The sequence below is a fragment of the Cydia splendana genome, chromosome 22 (assembly GCF_910591565.1).
Source record: "Cydia splendana chromosome 22, ilCydSple1.2, whole genome shotgun sequence".
Lineage (NCBI taxonomy): Eukaryota > Metazoa > Arthropoda > Insecta > Lepidoptera > Tortricidae > Cydia > Cydia splendana.
The window spans coordinates 142,664-165,848 of record NC_085981.1 but is presented as its reverse complement, the minus strand read 5'-3'; the positions used below and the strand labels follow the sequence as shown (position 1 = coordinate 165,848).

The following is a 23,185-nucleotide window of genomic DNA, read 5'->3' as shown; positions in this document are numbered from 1 at the left end:
TGGACTAATGTTAGTAGTAGTAGTTAGTAGTGACAAGGTTAAAGGTAAAATGCGCTGGGTTTTTTTGTTGTGGCTCAATATAATTGGGTATTTGACTATACTAGTCAAATGAGTTTCTTTTTAGAGTTCCGTACCCAAAAGGTAAAACGGGACCCTATTACTAAGACACTCTTCCGTCCGTCCGTCCGTCTGTCTGTCACCAGGCCGTATCTCACGAACCGTGATAGCTAGACAGTTGAAATTTTCACAGATGATGTATTTCTGTTGCCGCTATAACAACAAATACTAAAAACAGAATAAAATAAAGATTTAAATGGGGCTCCCATACAACAAACGTGATTTTTGACCAAAGTTAAGCAACGTCGGGCGTGGTCAGTACTTGGATGGGTGACCGTTTTTTTTTGCATTTTTTTCCGTTTTTTTTTTTCATTATGGTACGGAACCCTACGTGCGCGAGTCCGACTCGCACTTGCCCGGTTTTTTCGAACTATCAAAACGATTTGCCACTATGGAATTTATATGAAACACTAGCATGTGACGTCAAAAGCAAATTACCTACTCTTTATAGTTGTTATCGGGTTTTAAAATAGAAATTGTGACTAAAAATAACTGCTATCTACGTTTCTCTATTAATCTTCTGGTGCTTTATTTCTTGCATGGTGTAAAATAATTTATAAGAACAGTCAAATACCCTATTAGTAGGTAATCATAATTAATTATGGGTGAAATTTAATACGTGACTATATATTTTTTTATTGAATCGATAATCGCTTTTACTACTATGGCGGTTAAAATCACACGTGATTGATTTCGAAATTGCGGCAGTAATATCGCAATCGGCAGCAGTATCGCAGCGCGATATTACTGTCTTACTGTTTCAAATGCCAAAATCGATTTTGCTGCCAGGGTTTTTGACATTCGAGGCAATAATGTAGTCGGGAGTAATATTGCAGTCAGCAGCAGTATTGTAGCACGCAAATGTCGAAATCGATATCGCTGCCAGGATTTTTGATATTTGCGGTAGTAATGCAGTCGGCAGTAATATCGCTGTTGGCAGCAGTATTGCAGCGCCATATTACTGTCTTACTGTTTCAAATGCCAAAATCGATTTCGCTGCCAGGGTTTTTGACATTCGAGGCACTAATGTACTCGGCAGTAATATTGCAGTCAGCATCAGCCGTATTGTAGCGCGCAAATGTCGAAATCAATATTGCTGCCAGGATTTTTGATATTTGCGGTAGTAATGCAGTCGGCAGTAATATCGCTGTTGGCAGCAGTATTGCAGGGCTAAGTACTGCCTTACTGTTTCAAATGCCAAAATCGATGTCGCTGCCAGGGTTTTTGACATTTGCGGTAGTAATGCAGTCGGCAGCAGTATTGCAGCGCAATATTACTGCCTTACTGTTTCAAATGACAAAATCGATGTCACTGCCAGGGTTTATGACATTTGCGACAGTAATGTAGTCTGCAGTAATATTGCAGTCGGTAGCAGTATTGCAGCGCGCAAATGACAGGCGCTGCCAGGATTTTTGATATTTGCGGTAGTAATGCAGTCGGCAGTAATATCGCTGTTGGCAGCAGTATTGTAGGGCGATAGTACTGCCTTACTGTTTCAAATGACAAAATCGATGTCACTGCCAGGGTTTATGACATTTGCGACAGTAATGTAGTCTGCAGTAATATTGCAATCGGCAGCAGTATTGCAGCGCGATATTACTGCCTTATCGTTTCAAATGTCAAAGTCGATGTCGCTTTCCACTCTGGACGACCGGCTAAAACAAGACAGAGGCAGAGGGCCCTTTTTATCCACCCTTCTATCGGGTGGCAGAACTTCCCACTTCCCAGGAGCCGTGGGAATGTTTCTTCCCAACAGCTCTCCACAAGCTGCCCTGCGTTGACTGATTGTACTGGTCCATCAGCAAGCGATGGGGTTGTCACATCGCTACGCCCATATTCATGTCTACCGGTCAAGAAGCTATAGGTGCTCTGGACATTTGTAAGGCGTGCTCGGAGTTTAAGCCAACACGTGAGGGCCTTTTGACATTTTAATGGGATGTAGTAGTAGTAGTACTAGTAGTAGTAAAACACTTTATTGTACAAAAAGAAACATAAGATAAGACATGAAAAAACACACAAAGTTTTATAGTACAAAGGCGAACGTATCCCTTTCAGGGATCTCTTCCAGTTAACCTTTGAGCAATTGAGGGAGAATTGGAGAACGGTAGACATAAAAGCTGTACTAAACGATATAAAAATATGAGAAGTTTTGGATACATCAAGATATAGATTTGACGACCGGTCTGGCCTAGTGGGTATATAGTGACCCTGCCTATGAAGCCGATGGTCCCAGGTTCGAATCCTGGTAAGGGCATTTATTTGTATGATAATACAGATATTTGTTCCTGAGTCATGGTTGTTTTCTGTGTATTTAAGTATTTATATACATATTATATATATCGTTGTCTGAGTACCCACAACACAAGCCTTCTTGAGCTTACCGTGGGGCTTAGTCAATTTGTGTAAAAAACATGTCCTTATAATATTTATTTATTTATAGATGGTTCCCTTGTAATAGATTAAACCTACGTAATGTTAAACACTCATGTATTGAAATGTAGGAAACAAGAATATATTCGCTTGAGGAATTTAATATAAGTATACCTATTGATATAATATAATACAAACACTCTTGATATAATATAATACAAAATGATATGGGGTATTAATTATTTATAGAAGCCCTTATATCATATCATATCATTTTTAGAGTTCCGTACCTCAAAAGGAAAAAAAGGTCCGTCCGTCTGTCTACTAAGACCTTTTATCTCGTCGGGAACGCGTGGATGTATCGAGTTGAAATTAAAAGCATAACTTACTTAGGTCCTAAAAGCTGTGAAAAATTTAAACTTCTAAGTGATCGGAAAAATAGATACGGCCGTTTATGCCGCAAAAAATGTATATTTCGAAACTCTCAAAGGAATCAAAATGTACCTATAAAGGGGCCCACTGATTAGCACTTCGCCGGACGATATCAGCCGGTTAGTTAAACGCAAAATTTGACAGTTCCGAACAACTGACAGGCTGATATCGTCCGGTGAACTGGTAATCTGTGGGCCCCTTAAATATGGTAATTCCCGTTGATCTAGAATTTCTAGAACTATGAAATTTGGCAAGTAATATCGTTACTACAAGTACTGGGAAAATATTTAAAACTATTTTTTTTTTGTAAATAAATTAATAAATACGTTAAATTTGTACGGGACCCTCGGCGGGCGAGTCCGACTCGCACTTGTCCGGTTTTTTAAGATGAATCTCTTATTAAAAACTACCTTAGTAATTATAACTATATATGTAGAAAAACTCCGCGAGCCCTTACAAAGCTCTGCTTTTTGCTAGTTGAAATTCACAATCACTAATAAATTATTAAAAAAAAACGACAAAACCAGGATAATATACAAAATTATGTTACAAAACGATTTGCCATTACACATAATCTTTTGTGTCTGTAAAGGAACGTATCCGTCATCAAGCTAGTGTCAGTGTCAAGTGTCAACGTCAACTTTCTACAGTTTCAGTTTCTACCAACTACCAGTGCATGAGTGCAGTTTCTACCTTTCTACACAATTTGCTGTCTGTTGGTTTGGTTTGTTTTGTGGCAAAATAATATCATTTTGTTTTCAAATATTATGCCAACTTGAACTGCAATCGGAAAATCAAAATATATCTTAAAATAATTGAACACTAAGTAACTTATTGTTAGCTTAGCACTTAGCAGCGACTTTAATTTGCCACCCAAACATTCTACACATCATCACTCACTGTTGACTGTTTTGAATTAGAACTTCATCAAGTGATCTGAACCAGGCTTCCTGCAGAATGCCGATTAGATGTATATATTCTCAGTGCGAGACTGAGGTGTATAAATCTAACAAGTCACTGTTTCGTTTCCCTGCCAAAGATCCAAAGCGTTTAGAAAAATGGATTCAAAACTGTGGTAAGCCTATTGGTTTCGTTTATGCTTACCAGAGAATTTAACTATTTACTACGTAAAATTTGTCACTTATTGTTTATATACAATATTGTACCTTGCCTTTGAACTAATAAACCACTATTTTTTTCAATTATTATGTAATAAAAATAGAAATCCGTGTAATTAATGTTCATGATATAATTAAACATCTTATTGACAGTACAAGTTTTACGTCACGATATCTGTAGAGTAGAGACTTTAGAAATTTACAAGTTTGACATAAATATTTTTAAATACATATTTACAAATTATTTTCAGGTAATCCCCGCACAGCAAAATATTCAAAAGATGCCTTCAAGAATAAATATATTTGCATTGATCATTTTGAAAAGAAGTTCATTAGAAACGAAGGAGGGCAACGTAAGAGACTGACGAGAGACGCTGTGCCTACACCTTATGAATGGGATGCGTCAAAGCTGTTTACTGATCTACCCGCCCAATCTACAACTGAAGGTGAATGTTGACCTTTAGTGTATTTTAGATTTCACTGTTTAGTGTATCTTACTTTTCTACAGGAAAGGGCCTAGGTACTGTACGTTACCATGAAGTAAGTATATATTAAGAGTCGCCGGCCCATACAAGTCTCACTTAGTTCCACAAAAATTCAAGAGATGTCACTCAGAGCACCATTGGGCCTAAATAGATATTTGTGTTATTTGAAATCTTGCCAATTTATAAATTAAGATGTATAATTCTAATTTACTTAGTATATTACAACAAAAACCTTTTAAAACATAGTAAATCGACGCAGAAAAAATAAATAAATAATGGCATGAACTATTCTAAGTGCCATCTATCGCATTACTATGAAGTATTTGAACAAATTAAATTATTTTTCAGAAAATATTTTAATTTGTTTTTATCAAGTAGAAACACTACTATATAAATTATAAACTGAAATAAATGTCATATACTAAGAAAAAGTGACCAAGGCCTCCAGTGCCCCAGGCTGGAATCGAACCAGCGTCCTCTGCTACCGCGGCAGGTGCCTGAACCACTCGGCCACCGGGCCACAGCGACATTAGTCAAATTTTCCAAGTATATGCACTTCCTACTGAAGGCTTGTGGCGCCCCCTGGCCATCTCTAAGGTAGAACAGTATGGTTCGAACCTTCTATCTGGATCATTCTCATGCTAGCTCGGTATCATCATGAGAATGATCCAGATAGAAGGTTCGAACCATACTGTTCTACCTTAGAGATGGCCAGGGGGCGCCACAAGCCTTCAGTAGGAAGTGCATATACTTGGAAAATTTGACTAATGTCGCTGTGGCCCGGTGGCCGAGTGGTTCAGGCACCTGCCGCGATAGCAGAGGACGCTGGTTCGATTCCAGCCTGGGGCACTGGAGGCCTTGGTCACTTTTTCGTAGTATATGACATTTATTTCAGTTTATAATTTATATAGTAGTGTTTCTACTTGATAAAAACAAATTAAAATATTTTCTGAAAAATAATTTAATTTGTTCAAATACTTCATAGTATTGATTGGCAGCGCCATCTCTCTCGCTAGCTCGGTATCATCATGAGAATGATCCAGATAGAAGGTTCGAACCATACTGTTCTACCTTAGAGATGGCCAGGGGGCGCCACAAGCCTTCAGTAGGAAGTGCATATACTTGGAAAATTTGACTAATGTCGCTGTGGCCCGGTGGCCGAGTGGTTCAGGCACCTGCCGCGATAGCAGAGGACGCTGGTTCGATTCCAGCCTGGGGCACTGGAGGCCTTGGTCACTTTTTCTTAGTATATGACATTTATTTCAGTTTATAATTTATATAGTAGTGTTTCTACTTGATAAAAACAAATTAAAATATTTTCTGAAAAATAATTTAATTTGTTCAAATACTTCATAGTATTGATTGGCAGCGCCATCTCTCTCGCTAGCTCGGTATCATCATGAGAATGATCCAGATAGAAGGTTCGAACCATACTGTTCTACCTTAGAGATGGCCAGGGGGCGCCACAAGCCTTCAGTAGGAAGTGCATATACTTGGAAAATTTGACTAATGTCGCTGTGGCCCGGTGGCCGAGTGGTTCAGGCACCTGCCGCGATAGCAGAGGACGCTGGTTCGATTCCAGCCTGGGGCACTGGAGGCCTTGGTCACTTTTTCTTAGTATATGACATTTATTTCAGTTTATAATCTATCGCATTATTAGACAGTTAGTTTCTTGCCGTTGTAACACACTAAATAGCTCGATTGTTTGAGAAGAACTATCAATAGATGTCACTGTAGTAAATCCTCATACTTTATGATCATATCAACATTATTAAGTAATGATAGAATTTAGTTCTTAGTAACATGATAATAATTAAAATAAATTAAACCTACATGGTACCATCACCCACACTATTTAAGCTAATAAGGTCCACCGATGTACAGTTAGGAGTGTTGCTGTTTGTACATTTATTTACTTAACCTTACGCATTGCAAGATTGTTCTCATATATACATATATTTTAGGACAGTCTTACATTAATCGACCTACTTAGTAACAAAACATTGTAAATTCTTGAGCAGTTTGAATAGCAGGGCAGATGACAAAAACATGCTCAAAAGAGAAGAGACACCCGACAAAAAATCCATATATGTATGAGAGCAATAATACAATGTGTAAATGTAAATACATACATATCTTATATTTTATGATCATATCTACGCTATACAAGAGGTGTGGACAAATGGGAATAGACCATTACTTAATATATACACACAGTTAAAAAACAAATAAATGTCCTATGAGGATTTGAACCCAGGACCTCCTACTTCATAGGCAGAGCAGAGTCACGTCACTACTGACTAGCTAGGAGGCCGTAGAAATAATATACAATTTATTTCATAATATATTTAAATTAAGTACAGTCAGCGTCGTATAGTAGGCAGCATCCAAAGTATTCAAATAGTTCAGTACGCCATACAAATAATATGGTGTACCGAACTATTTGAATTCTTTGGATGCTACCTACTTTGGGGCTATTCATAAATTACGTCATTTCAAATTAGGGGTGGGGGGGGGTCTGGACATCCGATGACGGTAGCATGAAGTAGGAGGAAATGGGGTCATTTGAAGCATGATTTTTGGATGATTATAGAGGGAGGGGGGGTCAAAAATCGTCAAAAATCGATGACGTAACTTATGGACAGCCCCCATATGACGCTGACTGTACTTATATAACAATTAACAAATCAGACTGGTAGCCACACTAATGGCTATAAACAGAAACAAAGCAAAGGCAACAAACGCGGTGCGGTTCGTGACGACTTGACAGACTGACAGTTTATTTTTAGTGTTGCCATTGAAAGTTCTTTCTTGTCCCTTTTATGATTTATTTGTTTGTATATTATTATACAATATTATTAGTTCAAATAAAATATGATATTCCAAAAGACTACAAATAATATTATATATACTTGGTCAAGCAGATCTTGTCAGTAGAAAAAGGCGGCAAATTTGAAAAATGTAGGCGCGAAGGGATATCGTCTCATATAAAATTTGAAATTCGCGTCTTTTTCTACTGACAAGATTTGCTTGACCATCTATAGTACTTAAATTCCAAAATAATGATATGCCTTAGTCTCCATTTCTGTTTTTTTAAGGAACAGGCGTATAACATTACCTTCAGGGTAGGGGACTTATTTTAAAATAACAATAATCAGTGACTAAGTCTTAATACAAACAAGTGCGTATACGTCAACTTATTGTGAACCATGTGAATAGTGCAAAGATTTTAAAGAAAAATATTGAAATCCGTGTTTTGTGTGCATGTATTTGAATTTAAGAATTCAAAAAATATGTAAAATTGCTCAATTACGTGTTGTACAAGTGACTGTCGGCTTTTAAACAGGAGAACGTAACTTTTCACAGGTAAGTACAGTATTTTACACTTTGGTCACATTATCATGCATAGTAACAGCATCCTACAATCTATATCAATCAAAACCTGATTAAAAAAAGCATATATATATATATATATATATATATATATATAGTAAAAATTTCTCAGGTAAAATAATTTAGTTAATAGTAAACAAAGACATATCTAACTTCGTATAAGACGAATAAAGTCTAAGGAAAAAACGTGCCTCGGAATTGAAGCAAAAGTCATTCTCGAATAGATGGTGCACACACCTTTAGCCTATCCTCGGCTAGATGGCGTGACGACACCGTTTCATATTTAACAATTTTAACACATAGATATTAGTTGAATGAACATGGATCAAAATGATATAAAAATAATAAAATCATTTATCCATATATATACATTTTTTGATAACTTTATACGTTTTCATTTTGAGTTTTAGTCGTGTGTAGATAGATGGCAGTAAATTTACTGTGACTACAAAATTTACAATGACAGGACCCCTCTATACTATCTATTCTTTTTGATAGTAAATAAGTAAGTTTTGATCTCCTAAAATTATAAAGCTAGTTTGTAGTTTTTATTTGTTCTTAATATGTACCTACTTATATTAAGGAAATGTTTGCCATACCCTATTAGGGTCCATGAGATACCATTATTTTGTAACAACTTGTTTTTACCATGGTGCAATAAACGATATTCTATTCTAAAAGATCATAACCTCAAGTATTTCCTGATAAATTAACCGACAAAATTGTGTAAGCCTTTTAATAACATGTATTCAATTTAGTCGCATTGCTATTATTCGAGGGATACCAGCCCGTGATGCATATGATTACCCCAAAATGGGGGTATTTTGTATTTTAATAACATTTTTATGTATTAACTAGACGGGCCCGCAGCTCCGCTCGCGTAAATGAAATAAAGAGTTCGTCTTATGTTTAGTTAAATACCGACATTATTATGTATTCAACCCTGCCATGGTTTAAAACTGTGATAGGGATTTCTTATTTGTAGCCGTTATTTGGATAACTCAATTCGCAAATTTGTCAAAAAATGATTTGATTTGATAAAAGGCAAGATTGTATTTTTTCATCTACACGTATTTATTTAAAACTTGTTTCAAGATAAAATTATTATTTGTTCTTATAAGCTTAGTTGCAAAAACGTTCATTAGATTAATTTTCGCCTTAAGACGAATATGGACGACCACCGCCCTTAAATCGCCTTTTCATACAAACATAGGTAGTCTAGTCCTCTCGGCCTTGCGATAGCTCTCGCCAGTCGCCATGGCCGAAGTTGAGCAGGTCTTGAGCAACTACGTCGTTTCAGCGGTACCTAGGACGTCCACTCGGGCGTCTCCCATTTTGTTGTCCCAAGTACCTGCGCTCTCTTCACGGCACGATCCTCTCACATTCTCTCTAAGTGTCCGAGCCACCACTGAATTTAACTTTTGTCTCTCAATATTTCGCCACTATATCGGACCACATCCTTATTTCTATGGCAACAAAATTATATTACGATATTTGGCTGACTGCTGACTGTACATTTGCTTATTTTTATCAGGTCGCTCAATAATATCTGAACATGCACTTTAATCTACCTACATAACTTACTATCAACTTTGTATTTTTGGCCCATCTCAGCATTCTTAGCCCGTTCCCCGGACGAATGGCAATGTTTGCCGAAGCCGTGAAAGTCAATCTGAATAATATAACTCAAAAATAAATTGAAAACAACATAATCATCATTTCATCATTTCAGCCTATATACGTCCCACTGCTGGGCACAGGCCTCTCATGCGCGAGAGGGCTTGGGCTATAGTCCCCACGCTAGCCCAATGCGGATTGGGGACCACATACACCTTTGAATTTCTTCGCAGATGTATGCAGGTTTCCTCACGATGTTTTCCTTCACCGAAAAGCTAGTGGTAAATATCAAATGATATTTCGTACATAAGTTTCGAAAAACTCATTGGTACTCAAACTCAAAACAACAAAATACAAATTGATAATAATAATATAGTAATTAATTTGATTGATAAGAATGATAAGTCATATGTCATATATGACTTAAATCACTCGTATGGGGCTATTCATAAATTACGTCATTTCTAATTAGGGGGGGGGGGGTCTGGACATCGGATGATGGTAGCATGCGTAGGAGGAAACGGGGTCATTCGAAGCATGATTTTTGGATGATTTTAGGGGGGGGGGGGTCAAAAATCGATGACGTAATTTATGGACAGCCCCTATGGGCTCTATAGACTAAGGTTGAGGTTGACAGCACTTTTTATTTTACTTACCAAATACCTGTATACCAACATGACAAACATAATTTAGTTTACTTTAACTTACGGATTATTTGGTCTAATCTGTAGCACCGCCAAACGAAAGCAACCGAGAGTTGCCGAGAAATGGCCGATGTCGTAAAATGATGATTGTTATGAACATTTCTCCTCCTTATTGTAAATTAAATACGCATCGGAAGCGATCGTTTTTATGCTTTAGTTCTATTCCCATATGTAGATAATTGATTTGAACAGGTTTTTCTTATCATACGTGCGTTTTGCCACGACTCAGAGAATCTTATTCAAAGATATGGCGCAGGCACTAATTCTTATTTTGCAATAAGAGTGACACATTACAAAAAAAGGTTTCGTTTATTATCTCCAGATTTCCACGACATGCAGCCACGCGTAATAAATGAATATCAGCTACCGGAAGCAAAAACTAGGTTTTTTGCACCGAAACCGGAACTGAAACTTCCGTCGGGTACTACTTTTTAGTATAGTAGAGTGTATTTTGTGTGTTTCAGTATCCTTTGTTGTTTATGATTTATTGAAATTAAAACTCAGATCACATTTTATTCTACGTTTTTTTATTACTAAAAATGGTTAGTTTTGTACATACCAGCTGCGCGAATTATAGGTATTTAATTGTTCATATGCCTATAAAGAACGGCCCATTGACATTTGATTCAACAATTTGAATACCGTCAAACGCGGACCGGTGGTGGCCGAGTGGATATGACGTCCGACTTTCGATCCGGAGGTCGCGGGTTCAAATCCTGGCTCGTACCAATGAGTTTTTCGGAACTTATGTACGAAATATCATTTGATATTTACCACTAGCTTTTCGGTGAAGGAAAATATCGTGAGGAAACCTGCATACATCTGCGAAGATTCATTAGATTCAAAGGTGTATATATGTGAAGTCCCCAATCCGCATTGGGCTAGCGTGGGGACTATAGCCCAAGCCCTCTCGCGCATGAGAGGAGGCCTGTGCCCAGCAGTGGGACGTATATAGGCTGAAATTATTATTTATTTATTTTATAATACCGTCAAACGAGCTAATTGCCTCCATTTTTACCAATATGGTATCCCCGCGGTTATGACGTCATCTATGTCTATCCCTTACGGGCGCACGCGGTAGGCCACGTCTAGAGAATCCTACCGTCTATGCTATACATGTTTGTATTATATCCCACCATTTTAAAAGGTGGGGAATAAACAAAAAGTGAGACTGTGACAAGGACAAACAGTAATAGCGCTTTCTCTGCTACTCCAACTGAAAGTTCTAAGTGTATCTCATTCAGTCATTTGGCCCCTCCCCCGTTTCATCTCTAGTATATTATTGTACCTCTATGTGGTATAGAAATTGTACTGGCAGTGTTGCCAACTTGGCATAAATGATGCCAGATCTGGCATAATTTCACTCACTCTGGCACCAAAATTATCCATTTAGCATCTGGCATATTTTTTAGCATAATTTAGCCTAAGCCAAGTTTGCACCAACTTGGCAGCAACAATATGCGCCATCGCCTTATTACCCGACTGCGCGACGCAAAGGAGGGTAATGTGTTTATCAGCCTATATATGTATGTATGTATGTATGTATGTTTGTTTGTTCCTATGTGGCACTCCAGAGACCAAACGCGTGAACCGATTTTGATAATTCTTACGTCAATCGAACCGTCTTACTTTTGCGTGTGTCACTAAAGACATGACAGTAATCAAAATTCAATATGGCGACAACCAGACGCCAAAATTGAAAAAAAAAAAAAGTTAACGAAATATGTCGAATGGGGTATCACTGAATAGGTATTTAAAAATTAGTTATAGGTTTCTTTGACAGTTTTTCATTTAGAGTGACCATTTAAAATCTATAACGTTATAAAGTTATAGTAATTCTGTTCAGTATTAATACTGCACTGCGCGACGCAAAGGAGGCCAATGTGACTATGTGACTAATGACTATCCTATAATATAAATAAAAATATGATAATGAAGCCTATATGTACGTACGTATTTATTTAAGTATGTATGTATGTATGCAAGTATAAAAAGTTGACATACTATATGTCAAGTGGTGTCATATCGTTATGTATTACCTATTTAAATTATATTTTTTACGTTTCCCTTATCATTAAATTTGATTAGAATAGGTACCTAAGAAAAATTAAATAATTTCGTGACCTAAACGCGGTACTCGGTTGAAAAAAAACCCGACTGCAAAAAAGCTATCTTTAGAAAAAAATAAAAAAAAACTGAAAAGAAAAAAACAAGTTCAGTAGTCGAGAACATTGAATCAGTTTCATGATTAACATTTCGTATGTCAATTTGGACCTTAGAGTTTAAAAATAATGTCCAAATCGCTTGTGACGGATCCGGAACGAGGCATACGAATCGTTATGACACAGATAAAACAAACTATACATTCTTATACGAAACAGCAACTTCAACAGTCGGGACCCATTATTGTCGTCAACATTAGTGCCGCAGCCTAGACTTTTAATGGGTCCCGACTGTTGAAGTTGCTGTTTCGTATAAGAATGTATAGTTTGTTTTATCTGTGTCATAACGATTCGTATGCCTCGTTCCGGATCCGTCACAAGCGATTTGGACATTATTTTTAAACTCTAAGGTCCAAATTGACATACGAAATGTTAATCATGAAACTGATTCAATGTTCTCGACTACTGAACTTGTTTTTTTCTTTTCAGTTTTTTTTTTATTTTTTTCTAAAGATAGCTTTTTTGCAGTCGGGTTTTTTTATTTTCTAAATTATATGGTTCTTATTTTCATATGAATTTTGACTTTTGTGGGCGTCGAAATTGGACGTCGACGGACTATGAATGTATATGAATATTTTTTTTGAAATGGCAAATAAACTCAGTTAATTTGACCTCTGATTTTTTTGTGGATTGACATATTTGAGTTCCGTTTTGCAGATTTGATCAGACAATTTAATCAGGTTGGGCGAAAATTGTCCCATCTGGACTGGCCTTCAATGATCTTGTAGGTATTTACCTACATAAATTTACAGAGGGCCTACCACGAATGTCGATAATTAAAATTTCGAGCAACTACCTCTTTTACTCCAATTAAGGCGTAATTAGATTGACAGAGATAGTTGCTGGAAATTTTCTATTTTCGATGTTCGCGGTTATATGCCTGAAACGGAGAAGCTTTGCTCGCATTTTGAGCTCACTTGGTCAATAATAAGGCTGGCTACAGACGCAGGAATCTTCCGTACGGAATGACAGGTGCAAACGAGACATATATAGTTGTGTATAGCGACGTCCCGTTCACACTAGACCGTCCGTAACCGAATGAAAATTCCGTGCGTCTGCGGCCAGCCTATATTGCCAAACAACAGCAGACTCGTAACCGTCGTAACTATAGTCTGTCATGCCATTTCAGTTAGTAAACAAAAACGACAAATTTTAAAAAAAAGTAGGCGCGTAGGATTATCAGCCCATAGAAAATTTGAACTTCGGGCCTTTTTCTACTGACAAAGTACGGTGTTTTTTAGTGAATATTTTTAGACACCATATTATTTTAAGTGTCTATTTTCAAGTGACATTTTAGCATTTTTTTTAGCATATTTCAAAATAACTTTGGCATAATTTTGGCATAATCTAGACATTAGTCTAGCATTTTTTCAAAATCCGAGTTGGCAACACTGTGTACTGGCAATAAATACCAGGCTGACGCAACCACTGAAATATGAAACCTATGGAAGTGAAACGTCAACGAATAATGCGTGCCACTGTGACGTCATCTTAGGACTAAACATGGCGGTTTTAGTGCTGCCCAGAAGATTTTTACTGTTACTAGGTTTTATCGATACATCGATACCTTTTTAACGTTCTCGGCTCATTTTATTTAAAATACTAAGTATGTATTATTTGTGCAGTTTATGTTTTAATAGGAAGTAAGTAAATAAATAAAAATTCTTTATTAGTATATTGTTATGTGAAAAGATACTTTGATTGAGTAAGATGTGTGGAGTCTAGGACAATTTCGTGCTTCAAATTTGACAGGTAAACGAGATGACGCTGTACTACTCAATACATATTGCGATTTTTGCGGTAACACTGATTTTCATAAGTTGACGTTTGACAACTTAGTGACCGCAAAACACATGGCGCAGTACAGCGCCATCTGTTTTGGATGTCAGAATAAGTGTACGTGTTTTTCTTGGACTTTACCTCTCTATTACAATCAATTTTGTTGTGTTGCTAACCCTGAAGTCTGTAACACACTACCGCACTGCACCTCGACCTTGGTGCGCCGTATCTATAAGTGAGAGCGATACAAAATTCAAGCTTATTAAGCGACGGGTGAAAAAAAACAAAACACCTTCAGAACATTTATTTATTACAAAAATAAGGAATGACTTCCGCTCTTCAACTTCTTCAACATTTATTCAGCAAATAGGCCACAAGGGCATTTTTATACGTCAACATTGAATTTACATACAAGCAAAAATAATAACAATACATTAACCATTTTATAAATTACAACTATATGTATATGGTCTCTTAATGTCGAATTATATAAAAAAACTTTAATAATGATATAAAAAAGGCCGCAGGGCAGCTTGTGGAGTAACGACCCCACGGACCCGAGTGCTCCCGAGAGTCGGTCAGGGTCTCCATCTCCAGCTCTTTCTTTTTATGTTCATTTCTTGGTAAGCTATAAAAATGATTTAATTATTAAATTAAGATAATTTAGTTGGTTTGAAGCGGGGTAGCATGATAAAATAAGAAAATATAAATAGGCAATCATAATATATCGATATCAAAGTCGATAAATAAAGTACAACCCTAGCTGAAATGTTTACATTATTTAAGCGTAAAAATATAGTTAAATAAATCCAATCACTTCATGTTCTATAACTGCACAGAAGAACCTTGCTATTTATAATGTGAACCATCCTTAAATTTCCCAGGAACATTAACAATAACCAATATTTTTCATGTAAATTATAGCGTACCTGTGTATGGTTAAAGATGGCTGATTTATTCAATATTATTCAATATTCAATCATTTATTTGCATAAAAACACATAGAAATGCATGCAAATACAATTTTTAAAAACACAGATCACAACAATACACAGATCGGAAATAATAATACACATATAGCAAGCTCAAACAAAAAAAAAAAAAAACATTAAGTCAAGTATCAGGTACAATGCTCAAATACAACGTTAACATAAACATAAAAAAAAAAATATATAAACTATGTCAAAGAAATAATAATAATAATGAGTCAAATGAATGTCAAAAAAACAGCATAAAAGAGATGTCAGGTACATTGGTCAAAAAACTTATCATAATATTCATTTATGGAGTAAAAAGGACGGCTCAGAAAATATTCCTTAACTGTTTTGTCAAAAGTTTTAAAATCTTCTATACTTTTAATTTCGTCGGTCAATAGATTATATACTCTTATGGCAGTATTATTTAAGCTTTTATCGAAATTGACATAATGTGCTTCATTTAAGAGTAACCTATTTCTATTTCGCAGTTCATAATGATTGATGGTCGCACCCTGTTCCGCGTACAAGTGTTTGTTGGTGAACACATAAACACATATCCTGTATAGGTACATAGAAATTACAGTCAAAATTTTATTCTTTATAAATATACTACGGTGCGACTCAGGTATAGTACGACATCCTTCGACTATTCTTAGGGCTTTTTTTTGCTTAAGCAGAAGTGAATTTATATTAGTTCCGTTTCCCCAAACCTCAATACAGTATCTAATTATGCTTTCGAAGTATGAAAAGTACATAGTTAATAAGACTTCCTTGCTTGCAATGTTCATTAGGGCTTTCATAGCATAGCAAGCCCCAGCTAATTTTATATTAATCTTATCGATTTGATCATGCCATCTCAAGTACGGATCAAGATCTACGCCTAGGAATTGCACACATTTTGCTTTACTGATTGGGATATCACAGTCAAAATCAGGACTTGTTGTGCTCCTACGAAATGTCATATAAAAGCTTTTACCGCAGTTCATTTTCAGTCCGTTGGCTGCAAACCATCTAGTAAGTTGCGCCCAGGAATTTTGCATACGTACATTTAAATCTTCAACAGACATTGCACTTAAGATAACACTTGTATCATCAGCGTAAAGATATGGAGTGCCATAGCTTAACATATCAGGCAGGTCATTTATAAATATTATAAATAGTAACGGTCCTAACACTGATCCTTGCGGAACTCCATACTTAACATATTTCTCATCGGATCTTATTACATCTTCATTTGAAATATTATTTAGTTCTACGTATTGGTACCGGTTGGATAGGTATGATCTCAACAAGGCCAGAGCAATGCCACGTACCCCATAGAAATCTAGTTTACTTAGGAGTATTTCGTGATCAACACAGTCAAAGGCCTTGGTGAGATCACAGAAAATGCCCCCACACGCAAGTCCTGTATTAAGGTACGTCATAACTTCTGTTACCAATTTACTTACTGCTGCCAACGTGTTTCTATTTCGCCTAAAGCCATATTGATGCGAGGTAAAAAGATAGTGGTTTTCAAAATGAGCTTGTATTCTTGTGGCTATACATTTTTCAAATACTTTGGCAAGAATTGGCAACAGAGATATGGGCCTGAAATTGTTCATATCAGTTTTGCTTCCCTTTTTATGAATTACAACAACTTTTGCTTTTTTGAATAGATCGGGGAAGGTTCCATTAAGTAAACAATCATTAAAGATGATGCACAAAGGTATACATAACACATCAATATTCATTTTAATTATGTTGGTGTCTAAATTATCTGGCCCTGTTGAATTTGTACTTTTAAGATTTTTGACAATACGAATAACTTCAGGCTCAATAATTGGCGTCAAGAATATCGATCGGTTGCAACTAGTGCCCCGTTGTTTAAGTAATTTCATAAAATTTGACTCATTAACTTTTGTTGTGCTTTCGCCGACACTAATGAAGAAATTATTAAAGTTATTTGCAATCGTTTTGTCATCATTAATCATGACATTATCTATTTTAAGGGCAATCTTGTCATTTGTCTTGCGTTTACCTGTGTTTTGTCTTACTAAATTCCAAATTGCCTTTGATTTATTTTTAGCTCTAGAAATAGTTTTCTTTGTATGATTTTTCCTAGCAGTTACCAGTACTTTCTTGAAAGTTCTTTTATATAATTTGAAATAGGAATAAAAAGCTTCATCTTTATATTTTCGTGACAATATAAGTAGCTTTCTTTTATAACGACTAGATTTTTTTATTCCCCTAGTGAGCCACTTTTTAGGCTTTTGTGTACACACAATTGTTTTATAAGGGAAATGTTTGGCAGCCAGGAGATTAAATGAACTGTAAAATATTTCAAGCTTTTCATTACAATCCGTATTTGCAAACTGCAAGTCCCAATCAATGTTTTTAAAATCGTCTTGAAATGCTTGAATTGATGCGGCATGGAAAATTCTCTTTTTTATAACTTTTGGTTTACTAGAATCATAGCCGCCTGGAAAACTAAGCGTTAGGTGCTGGACATCATGATCAGAAAACGAACATGGAATAACTTGTGCGTCAGAGTAGTGTTCACAGTTTGTAAGAATATTATCGACTGTAGTAGAAGAAGTCACTGTGGTCCTAGTCGAATCTGTTATAGTTGGCTTAATGTTATATTCTAATAATAACTGCAGCAATGCTTTAGTCTTATTGTCATTTAGATTTCCAAAATTTATATTAAAATCACCAGCGATAACCATATTACGTAAATTCATCTTATTTAGGTAATTTTCCAGGATGACCATGAAATCCTTTATATTAGAACTAGGGCATCTGTATAATACTGTAAGGCAGAATTTACAGGTAGGGGTTATTTCTACGATAATTGAAGAAAGTTCAAATACTTTTTCACGCAAGTAAGGTTTAACATCAACCACTTTGTAGCGGTCAGCAATATCTGATCGGATGAAAATTATTGTGCCACCTCCTTTTGTACAAATTCGTGATGACTGAGTGGCAACTATGTATCCAGGTAGATGAATCGAAACGTGTTCATCATGTTCTAGCCATGTTTCTGTCAAGAAGATAATATGAGGTTTCTCACTTATGTCTAGTTCGATAAAAGATTCTAAGCTAAGTAATTTGTTACGCAGCCTATTAACATTCAGGTGCATTAGGAAAAGTTTACGCAATTTATATTTATCTATACAGGTATTCGTACTAACACTACTCATAAAAAAGACAGTCCATTGTAAAAACGTTCATTAATTTGTTTAAGAGCTGTATTTATTGATGTAGCAAGTTTAAATTTGCCAGTCATTTTCAATTTATAGCCATCATTTTTATAATCAACAAGCGAAAGGTTGCGGTCAACATTCTGTACAAACGCAAAATCATATTTTAGCAAGCGATCATGCAAAAGTCTATTGACTTTACTAACGAAAGAGTTAAATTCAGAAGCATTTTCATCGATGCTGCTAGGAATGTGGCATACAATAACATTACAATGAGAAAGAGATTTAACAGTTTCTTCGATGATAGCAGTAGTTTGAAATGGTGAGTATATATTGTAGTCGCTTCCTCCGCACATGATTACTACACAATCTTTTCTAGTATACAATTTGACCTTCTCCCTTAAGTCTTGTAGAACTCTATCAGTTGTTCCCAAATTGATTACATCAGCTGTGAAATTGTAATCACGTTTCCGTATTCTGGATAATATAGAAATTAATTCAGTTCCATGAAAATCAGAGACTAATAAAAGATTCGGTTTCTCCTGGATATTAGTAGGGATATTATCATTTGTTTCCAAGGACGCCTGTGTAGTGTCAATAGTTTGGGTTGGGTGGTCTATGGTATATTTGTTTAGATTTTCATGAACTATCTTCTTTTTAATATCCAGAGTATTTCTTTGCAAGATTTGCATTGATCTTTGTATTCTGTGTAGTGAAGCCTTATTTGCCTTCGATATTTCCTGAGTACGTTTTAGGTTTTGATAATCTGTTATTATCTTGCTTAATCTACGAGTAAGTTTCTTTATCTTATTTTTGTAGCAAATAATATCTCCTTCGAGTTTACTAATTTTATTTTGACTAAATTCATTAGCAGATAAGTCAGGATTCCTCATTGTTTCAAATAACTGTTTATTTTCAGCTTCCAGGTCCTCAATTCGCATTGCCAGTGATAGATTCTCTTCCTCTTTTTTCTTAATTTTCTGTTTAAGTGGTGTTAATATTTCCATATCTTCATTATCGGTAGACCCTCTTGTACAATTACTATTTTTTTCTAGATAATCGCATTTTTCTTGAACTTCCGCTAAACGTTGTCTCAGGAAATTATTTTCTTTGACTATTTCTTCCAACTGTTTATCGTGTTGGCAATTAGATAATACTTTATTTTCTTCTTTCAGCGTTGAAATTTCCTGTTTTAGTCTGTGGATCAACTTGTCATCTTCATTCATTTTTTTTAGACACATTTGATGATCATGTAAGCCTTCTTCATCGCTGTGAGTTCTTAATTTCGATTCTAAGTTTTTGCGTGGTCGCAATACTGTTTTCCTCAAGCTTTCTGTTTTTTTGTCCATGTTAGTATCTTATTTGGGTTAATAACGACAAATAGTAAACTAAACGGTTATAACGTGCAATATTATTTAATCTATAGTTTCATTCATGAGTCTATAATCTGGGTGATTTCAGAACGCACCCTTGCACTAGCAACACATGTTTGCGATTGTTGATGTTGGTAGACGGTGATTTGTGTCAAACGTCAAGTAGCTGTCAGATTTCGCCCAATCACCTGATCACGGCGTGTATAATGATCCCGTTGTTTTGCCAAAATAAGTCGTTATTTTTCGTTTTGAATGTAAAAACAATAGTAGAAGTTGTGCTTACCGAGGTCGTGATGTGTTTAATTATAGTGCTAAGTGGTCCAATGTGGCGGGTATTCGCGCCCAAGTCTTGGTTCAGCACTTTGGTGTTCACAACAACATTTCACGTAAGGTTTATTTAATTTATAATGAATTAAAACAATAGGAGCTCTCTCTTTCAATGTTTTCCTGGCCAGGGTTGCCAGCTATTTTTATTTGATGGTTTTCTTATGCCGCACCCTAATACACTACACACTGGCATCTTCGCGACGTAATTATTCACATTTGGCTTCAATTATTTTCAATCACAAGCAAAATATTGAAAGATAATTAATAATTTTAATTTTCACCACGACTTTTTGACAGGACAAGTACCGGCTGAACTGACAGACAATGACATTTGGGTGACTAAACATGGCGGATTTTCGGCCGCATTAGGTATTTACGTATTTTCATGGAACACTTTATGTCCGTACTGAAATACTGTCACCTTTTTTTGCTAAGGGTTACAGTGCTGAGTAAAAACGAGATAGATATATATTTATGTGTGTGCCGTCAAAATGGGTGCTATTTCTATAAGCAATTGTACGTATAGAACAATATGTCTTGTCCCTATTATATAGGTCTATGGACGCAACTAGGAACAAAAAAAGGTTTTGTAAAGACTGTAGTGACCTAGCCATAGCCAAAAAAAACAAAATAAAACGTCAGTGCTATTCATCTGTCATGTCAACTGTCAGCCACATTGCTTTGTTGCTCGTCATGGCGGTTCGTAGGTTTTACTTACGTACTTCTTTCAATTTCTTTTTTAAAAGCCTTCGTTATTTTCCAAAACAGTCAAACGTGATCAGAACATACAGTGAGTCTATAGATTTTGTTTAAATGCCACCGAAAACTAAGTTATCAAACTGCACAACGGGACTTAATCGCGTATTTAAGTTTTAAGATTTACCTCCGACGTTTCATCCACATGGAATCCAGTCATTAGTAAATGTAAGCGGAAACGAATATCGACAGTCGATAAATCGAATATCGTTAGTGTTGTGTGTCGACAGAGTGACATCCCTAGTGCGCAAAACGTTCAAACTGATAAACAAGACCAAGTGCGGGTAGTTCGAAAAACTCGCGCGGCTAGAAGATGTTGATGTCAACTTGAGCCAGTCTTCTCCGAGACCACGGGGACAACGCCGTCCTCGAAACGTCGGAGGTAAATCTTAAAACTTAAATACGCGATTAAGTCCCGTTGTGCAGTTTGATAATGTTTAATAATCGTGAAAGTTTAAATCAGTGAAAACTAAGTTGTTTCAGTGCGAAATATGTGGAAATGGATACACTCGCGAAAATCGCAAAAAAGGAAGTTTATGGCGAAATTTCCATTAGACGAAGACAGGTAAGTATTGCTTTAGATACTTTTAGCCTTATTTTGGTGTAGCAGGCTATAAACACATCGAAAATTAGATATTTCATATCCACTTTCATTGTGAACTAGGGATGTACTACAAGTATCGATACGAAGTATCGATATCGACTGCAGCCTAATTTTTTATCAATGTAAATAGTAAATAAAATAAAATGAGTGAATTTCCTGGTAACTTGCATACAACATGACTATAATTATTTCTCCCAATATTTTTAGTGGAAAATTATCTATCATCTGTGTATTAATGGAATGGACATATTATTGTATATTTTTGGAATCTAGTAATAGGGGATATTACTGCAATGCTCCGCCGCCAGAGTGCAGCACTACCGACTCTAGAAAATTCATAGACTAACTTATACATACTCTGCCTTAAACTGTTTTTTGAAAAGTTTTCACAGACTATAAATTATGACATTGATGCATCAAGGCGGTTTGTTAACAAGGGCCTACCGGTAAACGCGAAAATCGAAACTCAGCCATCCGCCTCTCTATCGCTCGAATGTGCAAGAGTGATAGAGAGGTTAGATAACGAAATTTCGACTCTCCCGCTTCGCGGTAGACCCCCAGATTGTGACAGATAGTGGTAGTGGCGCTACCTACGCAGTTTTGCGTAATATTCCCTATTATTTAAGATTTTAACCTAAAATATAAGATAATGTATGTGAGTCTGTTTTAATTATTAAATGTTTTCAGATGCAGGCAGTGGGTCAAATAAGTTGTAATGGAAGACTTAGTTTTATTATTCAAGAATATAATATATAAAAAAATAAACATTAATCAGGTGAACACACATTTTCCTCTATTACCTGTGGACCGTCGACCCGTCGGGATGTATTATAAATTAATTATATTAAATTATAAAAAAAATCATTTTACATATTTTTATTTTAACAAATAAAAGTCGTGTTCACATTTAAGTCCAACCATGTATTAGTCCACTCAAAGAACACTATATATAACATACGACTTAAATGTGGACTCGATTCTAACCTGATTTCGAGTACGAAATTTGTTGACAGGGGCCCATGTTTCAACCCTCCCCAATTTATCGATATCGATAAAATTCGCAAGCGTGTAGCATACTACACTATTTAAGTATGTTATGTTGGTACTATTGTTCTTTGACAGTTCTTTGTCGTACATGTTGGTAATGATTGGATAACCAAACTGTGGGTGTTGAACCTACGTGGATCGTAAATGATAATGCACTCACTTGGTAAACAGTATGTAATGTTTCTGGAATTACAGTTTAAGGTTTATTATTTGTCGGGATTAGCATTTAAACAAGCGGTTAGTACAGGCACACACAATTCACCAAAACACTTGTTAAGTTCATGCACCACACCATACATAATCAGTCAAGTAGCCTTTTAGTTAGTGTCAGGGTTTTATAATAAGATATCACAGTCGGTAGGTCGGTACACGGATAGGATTTAAGTTATTGATGCGCGTGCGTCTGATCCCGTGACGTAGGTAACACTCTCGGAGGGGCGCGGCGCGCGCGGCATCGGCGCGAGCGACGATCGTTGCTTAGCAACGGTTGCCGGCTCGCGCGCGGCCATGTTGTCGACTTACGTTGTGGGTCCACACGAAGAAGGTTTTGTGGATTTATTTCTTTTGCGTAATTTTAATACTAATGTGGAGTAGGCCACAAATACTCCCCCGCCGAGACCGTTTCACGGGCGATAGTGATCTAGGTGAGCTGGAAATCGAACTACTCGGCCGCTTCTGGTCTGTT

The 23,185-nt window shown here is 36.2% G+C and overlaps 1 protein-coding gene across 1 annotated transcript in view; it reads left to right on the top strand.

The window, feature by feature from the left end:
- The first annotated feature begins 3,609 nt into the window (after positions 1-3,609).
- Positions 3,610-23,185, top strand: part of LOC134801565 (uncharacterized) — a 54,719-nt gene continuing 35,143 nt past the window's right edge. Inside the window, exons 1-2 of the mRNA XM_063774179.1 lie at positions 3,610-3,994; positions 4,289-4,483. Of these exons, the coding sequence (XP_063630249.1) occupies positions 3,877-3,994; positions 4,289-4,483 (313 nt within the window). The 5' untranslated portion in view covers positions 3,610-3,876. The remainder of the gene's footprint in view (positions 3,995-4,288; positions 4,484-23,185) is intronic.